The following is a 10,620-nucleotide window of genomic DNA, read 5'->3' on the forward strand; positions in this document are numbered from 1 at the left end:
TTAGCAGGGACACCCCCGACCCTCAGCAGTCGGCGGAGCGGCGCCGGGCCGCAGCCTGGGGGTGCACACAGGCTTACATCGGGCGGCCAAAAGTTAAACGCGCTGGGGCGGGAGGAGACCCGCTCCAGCCGCCTCTCCATCCGCCGAAAAGCTGCAGACCCCCCATTCCTCCCCAGGCACATTCCTCCCCAGGCACTCTCTTCGCTCCGCGGGGTCCCCGCAGGGCACCCCCGGCCTCCCGAATGAAAACTCCGGAGGGTGGGAAGTCCCCGGGAAGGGCCGCCCGGCAGCTGCGGGGGGAACGCGGGGGCTCCAGCCGCGTCCGCCCCGTCCCGCAGCTCCGGGCGCCGCGGCGGGGTACGGACACCCCCAGGGCACGGACACCCCGGGGCACAGACACCCCCTGGGGCACCGCCACCCACCCAGGCACAGACACCCCTCAGGGCACGGCCGGGGGCCACACCGGCCCGGCCCGGCCCGGCCACTAGTTGCTGGGACCGCCGCGAAGAAGTGGTGAAGAAGCCAGGGGCAACGGCGGCGGAGCCCTGGGTCGGTCCGTCCGCTGTGCTCCCCGCTGCCGGCGCTTCTCACCTCCTTAAGTTCCTTGGCCACGTCTTTCAGGTCCCCCAGCACTAATTCCAAATCCTCCACGATGATCTTGATCTGCTCCTTCACCTTGGCTTTGGAGGCAGCCGGCGGCCCCTCGGACGGCGACGAGGACGAGGATGCGGTCCCCTTGGACTGGGCGGACATCCTTCGGGGCAGCCCGGCGCGGACACGGCGGGGGCACGCAGGTCAGGCGAGCAAGGCGGCCGCCGGCCGCCCGGCGCCGTCCCTCCGGCTCCCGGAGCTGTCGCAGCCGCTGCCACCACCACCGCCGCCGCCGCCGCCACCACCGCCGCCGCCGCCGCCGCCGCCGCCGCCTGCCCGCCCGCGCATCCCGCGCCGGGGGCGCCGCGCCGCGCCGCGCTCCGCCGGGCGGCCGCGCTGTGCAGCTGCCATCGGCTCCCGGGAGCGGCGCGGGGGCCCGGCTGCAGCCCGCCGTGCGCCGCGCCTGCGCCTCGCCCCGCCCGCCCCCGGCTCGGCTCCGCTCCGGCCCCCGGCTCCCGGCCCCCGGCCCCCGGCTCCCGGCCCCCGGCCCCCGGCTCCCGGCTCCCGGCTCCCGGCTCCCGGCTCCGGCCCGGGAGAGAAGGGACCGGGGGAGGAGCGGCCGCCGCCGACCCGCGGCGTCGCCCCCGCCGTGCTCCCGGCGGGAGGGGGAGGCAGCGAGGGTGCTCCGCGGGAGGCGCTCCCTGCCCGGCCCGGCACGGCTAGGTGAGCGCACGGTGCTGCATCGACACCCCCGGGCTGTCCGGCCGAAAATGGGTGCCGGCCGAAACACCCCCTACCACCGCCACCACCCTTAACTTGGACGCTTCTTGCAGCTGGCTCGGCGCGCGATTCAGTTCCCGTCCGGAGGAACTGAAGGGCAGTTCAATTGCAACAGCAGTGCCCATTTTGGGGGGCAAAAAGCAGCATTCCGTGGTGCCGGAGCCTGGAGATGCCATACACCCGGAGGTACCACACCTCTACCTGGGCTCCTCGGGGTGTTTTGGGCTTCAGATAGCTGCTGTAAGGTGGCTGAAAGAAGGAATGTGTTTTGTGAGTGCCACCGAACTAGTAAAAGTCATTCAGTCTGTGCCCGCCAATATTTACTGCCCAGCAAACACACAGGAGACCCTGTTTTAGTCGGGAAGTAAAGGTTGTCCATCTCATCAGACAGAAATAAAAACGTGCATGAAGCAGAACAGCTCTGGGATGCTGCCCAGTATACTGCCTGCCTCTCTCCAGAGTTGAGGCCCATGCAGCTTTTGAGAACATGCTCTTTCCAGAGTCATTCAGAGATCTGTCTGTGGTGCAAATTGAAGAGATTGTTAGAAAACCCTCACCTCCAGTGGTTTTCCATTTTACTACAAAAAGTTGTCATGTTCAGGCAAGAAGAATTGGTTTAGGTATTTTGTACCTCTCACTAGCTATGAACAGGACCATAGAATCAATAGAATGGCTTGGGTTGGAAGAGACCTTAAAGATCACCAGTCCCAACCCAGCCTTCATAAGCAGGGATGCCATCCACTAGACCACTTTGGGCAAGGCCCCAACCAGCCTGGCCTTGAACACCTCCAGGGATGGGGCATCCACCACTTCTCTGAGCAGCCTGTGCCAGAGCCTCACTGCCTCTTCTTTAGAGGGCATGCAGCCAAGTCCAGCTTTGAGGATCGCCCTGCATGACTGCAACTGAATTTGATGCTGTAAATGCTTATGAGATTTTATGAGGTTGAAACCTCAGATGTTTCAACCTAGCTAAGCGAGATTGGGAAAAGCAGAAACCTTGCCCAGAGCAGTGTGTCTGCGCATGGTACAAAATCTCATGTGGTGATGAACAGTTTGTCTCTGGGAAAGGTGTGGGACTGGGATATGAATAAACAGGGACTGACAGCAACTCTTACTGTCTTGGTTTACATGTAATTATCTTTTCACTTTTTTACCACTACAAAACCTGCAGCGTTAGGCTGAAGTCATTTGTTAGTGAATAAATATTAGAAAATATTTTTCCTTCGCTGTCTCTCAGAACTTTTAAATAATTTTAAGAAGGCCATTTTCAATAATAGTTTTTCCTTTTGACTTCCCTCAAGTCTCATGGTAGATTATTTTCATCTCACCATAGCTAAAGCTCTACTAAAAGTGACTTTTAAAAGCATCCGTGCTGGTTATTTTTGCTTAACAGTTTCTGTATGAGCAACAGTATCATATGATTTTGGAAGCTTGCAAAGAAATGCTGTCTGAGTCTTCAGACAAGCCACCACTAAGCTGAGAAGAAAACAATGCACAAGTTGTTGATTGAGTTTAAAGTTATTAATTTGTTTGAATACTATTCCTCAAAGGCATTGTTTTAGCAGGGAAAAAAAAAATTACTAGTGAAACTATCTCCGTAGAAGCTAGCACACATCCAGTTTATAATTAGAGAGAGCAGTCTATTTTCTGACAGAAATTAAGGATACTGTGTAATAGTATACTGTATACACCTGTATGCAAAAAGGTTTAAATAGATAAGGGATCATTTCTGCTACATTTCTGTAGTAGAAATCATCAGCATTGTGACAAAACTGATAACAGATTTTCTACAGATAAATTTTGTCTAACCTAACTGAACATTCATGATTAGACATATTTTTCCTACACAGTGACTTACTGTTTATGTTTTCAGTATAAAGCTTTGGCAACTCCTACTGCTAAATATTTTTACTTTAACAACAGAATATTTCTGTTCTATCACACTAGTTGAAGTCATGAGAAGACTTTACCCATAATCACTTGGTTATCACGTTTCCTTAATCCTGTGACCATGTCTGGAGACTTTCCAAACTTTTGAAGATATAAGTCTTCAAAAGATATAAGGATATAAATCTTCAAGATATAAATCTTCAAAAGTTCGGATATAAATCCACCTCACCAATGGCTCCACTTCAGTATTGGCATTCTTCTATGAGCTATGCAGGTCCATATAATGGCTGATATTTTGTGTTCATCCAAGTAACTGCTGTTTGTCACTGAGGGAAAACAAAGAAACAAACAAAATTCACAGTCCTAAGACTGCAGTAAAGTAATTTTACCCCAAATAAAGCCCTGAGACTAATTTTAGGTGTTTTTGTTTTGTTTTGTTTTTAAATGCTATCACATGCTAAGCTGTGTTTCAGTTAGCAAATAGGCAGTGTCACAGAGCAAATTTACATGATTTCTTATTCCTTGATTTCTTTTGTTTCTATGTCTGCAAGTAAATGTTATTTATCTGTGTACTGTCAGTTTCTTCTTTTTGAAGTCTTTCTAGTTGTATTCTCATCATATCTGAAGTAGAAAATCAGGAAAAAAAAAAAAAAGACTAGTATCTTACAATTATTTTCTTACTGACCTCTACAGGCCCTTGGTAAAATGAAGAGGATGCACAAGAAGTTTCCACAAAACTCTTGGCGGATGAAGTTATTTTGGAAATAGAAGTTATTTTGGAAGTTATTTTGGGCCTTCAAAGTGCAGTTCACTGACCCTCCACTAACACTTTTTAATCCAGAAAATAGCACCCAAACAAAAACAAAACACACATTAAATGACTACTTAGTGAAACAATGTGGCACTCAGCCGCACCATTGCCAGCTGTGATCTCATTAAAGCTCACAAGTAGAGTAAGGCTTGGCCTGATCAGTAATTGGAAAGGACATCTCTCAGGAAAACATTTCAAGATGTTGCAAAGTTTGATTTTGGTGATTCAATAGATGACACTTTTCATTTTGAAAAAAAAAAAAAAAAATCCTATAACTCAGTATTACAAATAGAGTGAACTCAGCACCCACACAAAAGCAGTTATCTGATCATGTTGTTTTATTTATGTTGTTTATTTTAATGTGTTGATCATGTTGTTTTATTTATGTTGTTTATTTTAATGTATGGAGTCACAAAGAGAGTTGGAAAATATGCAGGAAATCACAAGTAATTGTAAAAAGCACGTGAATCACAGAAATCATTTTTCAAGATAATCAGCCAGACAAGATAATCAGCCAAACCAGTCATATGAGAAGTCCAGAAATGTAATTACTTTAAATTTAGTCACTTTTCTCTTAAAAAAAAAAAAAAAAAAGAAAGAAAGAAAGAAAGAAAAAAACAGGCACCCCCAAGTGTTTAACCATCTAGAAAAATCAGATAAACTACCTGAAGCAGATAAACTTTCATACTTATTTGTATAAAAGAATACAAACCAAATGAGCACTTTGCAAATTATATATGGAAAACTACATATATATATATGTATGTGTATATGTATATGTAGAACTATCTATGTATCAAACTTTCCCCAACTCATCAGTGTTTCAGATTAATTAAAAATTAATTTTCTGTTGCCTGTTGAAGATATTTTGTTTGATTTTTGTGTCATTTACCAAATCTAAAAGTTGAAAGTCTTCTGAACCAAACAAAACTTTTTACATCTGTATGTTCTAACTTATTTTAAACATTTTCACACTTTCCAAATAAAATTAAAGAATTTACAAGACAAAAAGCTACCTAGGCAAACTAACTAGTTTTGAAGATGATAAATGAAACCTTGATTTACTTTATATCCCTATTTTCTCCCTAAAGGAAATATTCCATACAAAACAGGGAAGCACTGGAGCATTAAGCCTATATTTTTAATCCTAAAAAAATAAAAAATAAAAAAAAACATGGCAGAAAGTTTCATTCAGTTGTCACAGATATGCATATTAGACATGTGCTGATTATAATATTCATTTAAAGCTTCATTATTAGTCATGCGTTAAACTATAGTACAATGGCTTATACTATACTATAGTAAAACAATAGGTTAAACTGTAATACAAAGTTACAATGTCACTTGCATTCCAAATGCAAGTTAACCGCAGTTTTTGATCTCTTACATTTTTGTCCAAAAAGAGTAGTGGGTTAATCTCTCTCCAAAAGGCTGCCATATTTAAATGGATGTCGTTGTCTTGTAGTAGTAGTAGTAGTAGTAGTAGTAGTAGTAGTAGTAGTAGTATACTATTCTTTGATGATTATTCTGAAGTCACAGCGACTATTTTACATTACAGACTACAAAGTTATTTTTCATTTCTGTAGAGACTAAAATGTTGTGAGGGAGCAATTAGAATGTACCCAGCTCCAGCTAGGGGACAGTGAGGAATGAGTAGAGAACTTGTGGGTGAGAATTAAGAGGTAGGCTGGTGTGGGGGACACTGTTGTGGGGGTGTACTACGGGTCACCAGATTAGGAGGAGGTTGACAAGGCCTTCTACAAGAAGCTGGAAGTAGTCTCGCGATCCCGGGCTCTGGTTCTCATGGGGGACTTCAATTATCCAGAAATCTATTGGGTAAGCAACTTGGCCAGGCACACGTAGTTCAAACAATTCCTACAACGTGTTGAAGCTAATTTTCTGTCACCTCAGGGGGTGCTTCTGAACCTTGTTCTTACCAACAGGGATGGGCTTGATAGAGATGTGAAGGTTAGGGGCAGCTTGGGATACAGCAACCATGAAATGGTGGAGTTCCAGATGGAACTTGGTGGAAGAAGTAAGGCAAAAAGTAGGATTGCTACCCTGGATTTTCAGAAAGCCAACTTTGTCCTCTTCCAGGACCTACTTGGGGGTATCTCATGGACTAGATTACTTGAAGGCAAGGGTGCGTGTAAGAGCTGGGCAACATTTAAACTGTACTTCTTCCAAGCTCAGGATCAGTGCATCCCTAAGAGTAGGAAACTGGGGAAGGGGGGCAGGAAACCTGCATGGATGAGCAAGGAGCTCATCAACAAGATCAAAAGGAAGATGAAGGTCTATGAAATGTGGAAAAAGGGCCTATCATCTTGGGAGGAGTACAGCAATGTTGTCAGGGCCTGCAGGGACACGACGAGGAAGGCTAAAGTCCACCTGGAGGTGAAGCTTGTGAAAGAGATAAAGGATAATAAGAAGTGTTTTTTTTTTTAAGTATGCAAACAATAAAAGAAAGACTAGAGATAATGCGGGTCTCTTGCTGAACAAGGTGGGTGTTCCCCTGGTAATGGGAAATGCTGAGAAGGCGGAGACACTGAATGCCTTTTTTGCTTCAGTTTTTGTTTCAAGGACTCCCCCCCAGGACTCCTGGACCCTGGAGGGAACAGAAAGAGTCTGGGAAGTGGAGATCTCCCCCCTGGTTAACAAGAGTGTGGTTCGGGAGCATCTGAGTGGGGTCAACACACACAAATCCATGGGTCCCAATGGGATGCATCCACATGTGCTGAGGGACTTAGTGGAGGTGATAACCGAACCACTCTCCATCATCTTTGAAAGATCCTGGAGAACAGGAGAGGTGCCTGAAGACTGAAGAAAAGCCAATGTCACTCTGGTCTTCAAGAAGGGCAAGAAAGAGAATCTGTGAAGCTACAGGCTAGTCAGTCTCACCTCTGTCCCTGCAAAGGTGTTGGAACAGCTTGTTCTTGATGCCATCTCCAAACAATTGGAAGAGAAGAAAGCTATGAGGAGTAGTCAGCATGGATTCACAAAGGGGAAATTGTGCTCGACCAACCTCGTTGCTTTCTGTGATGGCATCACCAGCTGGGTAGACAGGGGGAGAGCAGTGGATGTCATCTACCTTGACTTTAGTAAGGCTTTCAATACTGTCTCCCACAACATCCTGCTAGCAAAGTGTGGGATAAAGGAGTGGACACTAAGGTGAGTTGAGAACTGGCTGACTGGCTCAGCTCAGAGGGTGGTGATCGGTGGTGCAGAGTCCAGCTGGAGACATGACTAGCAGTGTTCCCCAGGGGTTGGTGCTGGGTCCGGTCTTCTTCAACATCTTCATCGACAACCTTGATGAGGAAATAGTGTCCACCCTCAGCAAGTACATTGATGACACAAAGCTGGGAGGAGTAGCTGACATGCCAGAAGACTGTGTTGCCATTGAGAGAGACCTGGACAGGCTGGAGAGGTGGGCAGGAAGTAACCAAATGAGATTTAAAAAGAGCAAGTGTAGAGTCCTGCACCTGGGAAGGAACAACTGCATGTATCAGTACAGGCTGGGGGATGACCTGCTGGAGAGGAGTTTTGCAGAGAAGGACCTGGGGGTCCTGGTGGATGACAGGTTGGCCATGAGCCAGCAATGTGCCCTGGTGGCCAAGAAGGCCAATGGGATACTGGTGTACATAAAAAGGAGTATGGCCAGCAGGTCAAGGGAGGTGATCCTCCCCCTCTCCTCTGCCCTGGTCAGGCCTCACCTGAAGTACTGTGTCCAGTTCTGGGCTCCCTGGTACAAGAAAGACAAGGATCTCCTGGAAAGAGTCCAGCAGAGGGCAGCAAGGATGATACGTGGCCTGGAGCATCTTCCCTATGAGGAAAGACTGAGATCTGGGTCTGTTCAGCCTTGAGGAGAGAAGACTAAGAGGGAATCTTATCAATGTTTACAAATATCTTAAGTCTGGGAGACAGCAATATTTGGACAACCTCTTTTCAGTGGTTTGTGGGGACAGGACAAGGGGTAATGTCCACAAGATGGAGCACAGGAAGTTCCGCACCAACCTGCAAAAGAACTTCTTTGTGGTGAGGGTGACAAAGAACTGGAACAGGCTGCCCAAGGATGTTGTTGAGTCTCCTCTGGAGATATTCAAGGCCCATCTGGATGCCTACCTGGGCAGCCTGCTCTAAGGAACCTGCTTTGGCAGGGGGGTGGGACCCGATGATCTGTTGAGGTCCGTTCCAACCCCTACAATTCTGTGATTCTGTGATTGCCTTCAGTTAAAGGGAAAAAATTAAATGTACTTTCTGTTGTGTAGTATAAGTAAATACTGTTATGTTATTTAACTTCTTTAAAAACAAACAAACAAAAAAATCCCCTAGAAAGAAAAATCTGGATTGCAAAATGAAGTAGACAATTCTGAATTAAGTTGGCTCATTTCCAATCAATAATTAGCAAGCATAACAGAAGTCAGATTAATGGTAATTTCACGGTTTGCACCACGTTCTTGCCTTACTCCTTTCACCCAAGATTTATTGCATCTTCAACAGAGAAGAAATAGTGCCCAGTTGGAAGATAAGCTTACTGAAACTAAGTCTTCTTTGGAGGACTAGAGTTCTATCAAGCTTGTAAAACAATCATAGCAAGCCAACCATCCTCCATCTGGGATATTCCCCAGGCACTAAATTGCTGTGGGCTTCTTACAGCCAAATTTCAACTACTACTGATATTTTTAAAGTCAAACACTCTGAGAAGTACACAAAAGAAAGGTTTTAAATGACTTGTTACTTGTGAATCAGTCTTTCAGTACCTAGATAAGGAAATAGGGTATCTTATCAAAAAAGCACATATCAATTGTGAGTTCTTTAGTATAATGAAGACCTTTTTTCAATGTAAAATTCAACAGAGTACTGTATGTGGAATAAGACATGACTATAAAACCAAAGTCATTCAGAATATGGTACCTAAAGCTGATGTGGTAATATGAACTTTTCCAAGTGTTATGAACACTGTCTGTTGGTACTATAGACATTGTGTCTTCTAACCTTGCATAAATAATTCTCTGTACAATGCTTATTGATGATGTTTATTCAACAATGAGCCAAAGGATAGACAAAGAAAAAATATATATATATTAATCTGGAAGATTAAGACAACTGAACTATATGCATATGCTTCCTTGAAAGATGCAGGAATGTATTTTTGCTCTCCAATAAATGTTCATTTCAATGTCCATTCTTCTAGTGGAGAGTATTAACAAAAATCTCTGACTTAAGTCAATACAGAGTTATATGTTAAAAAAAATAATAAATTAGGAAATGAAGACGGTAATGAAAAACATGCTTTTACCATGCTTATTGCATCTCTTTGGCAAGGATGTATCCTAATGTTTCTAAAGTATAGGAATAATTCAAGATGATTATTTTTTTTTTATCTTTGTTGAAGCAGCAATACAGCAATCCTAGAGCAGTATTTTTTGTCAGTCATTTCTTGTACTTCTTCAAAGTCATTTACTGGAAGTACTGAAGGTTTATATTTATTTACTTCTTACTTACTTACTTTCTTACTTACTTACTTACTTTCTTTACTTACTGTTTAACTGTCAGCTAATGAATTTGTACTTTTTTTTTTTTTTTCCCCCTAAGGAGATATTGGTTGGTGTCAAATGCAAAGTATTTCCTGTGGAAGATGATCCCTTTACCACTGGCATGGCATTCACTTCAGTAATATAGTGCATTATTGTAAACATCTGGAGCATGCAGAAAAATACAGTCTGGATTCTGTCCTCAAGCACCTTAATCAGAATAGTCCAAGCAACAGAAATGGCAAATTAAATGACTAACTCAAACACATAAAAGTGAATTGCAAGGATAAATAAATAAATAAATAAATAAATAAATAAATAAATAAATAATATATAATAATAATAATTAAAAAAAAAAAAAAAGTAAACCATTAAATTCTTTAATTTGCAAATCTACAGTGGATATATACAATCTCTATCTCAAAGGCCACTCCAGGTTCTGTGATTAAAAAACTATATTTCAATGTCATATGCAGTAAAACAAATGTGAACATTCACATATTCAAGGTTTTCATTTTTGATTGATGAATTATCTATAGATAGACAATGAATCTCTGCCAATTCCTCCCTTATTCCCCAGACTCAAATTATATTAAAAGCCATGGCACAAGCTAGGAGAGAGAAGCCAGAAACATAAATGGGAAGGATCAATTACTCACTGACGAACATAAGACTGGATTGCATGAGTGCCAAGTAGTCCCTTGAGGTACTGACTGTTCTCCAAGCCATGGCATGAGGACACATTTGTTCTGTCCATGACTTACTAAACTGGACCCATAATATGACAGACTCAAGCACCAAGGGGCATCAGTAAAAATTTTCCATGCAATGGAAAATATTTCTATATTCTACTTCTAAATTCAGTCAGTTTTAAATGAAAACATGTGATCTTTCCATTATTCATTGTCCACTAATTATTATATAATGTTAACATTACCTGTTATTAATGTGGCCATTAATGATTTTCCACTAAGTTTTTTATTTTTAACAATGTTTTCTATAAAACAATCACCTTTC

The 10,620-nt window shown here is 43.8% G+C and overlaps 1 protein-coding gene across 2 annotated transcripts in view; it reads right to left on the minus strand.

The window, feature by feature from the left end:
• Positions 1–1,035, minus strand: part of PRR16 (proline rich 16) — a 172,471-nt gene extending 171,436 nt beyond the window's left edge. For both annotated transcript variants that reach the window (XM_084503010.1, XM_084503011.1), the window contains exon 1: positions 592–1,035. In XM_084503010.1, the coding sequence (XP_084359136.1) occupies positions 592–753 (162 nt within the window). In that variant the 5' untranslated portion in view covers positions 754–1,035. The remainder of the gene's footprint in view (positions 1–591) is intronic.
• Between the last annotated feature and the right edge of the window lie 9,585 nt (positions 1,036–10,620).

Source organism: Aythya ferina, assembly GCF_964211825.1.
Source record: "Aythya ferina genome assembly, chromosome: Z".
NCBI lineage: Eukaryota > Metazoa > Chordata > Aves > Anseriformes > Anatidae > Aythya > Aythya ferina.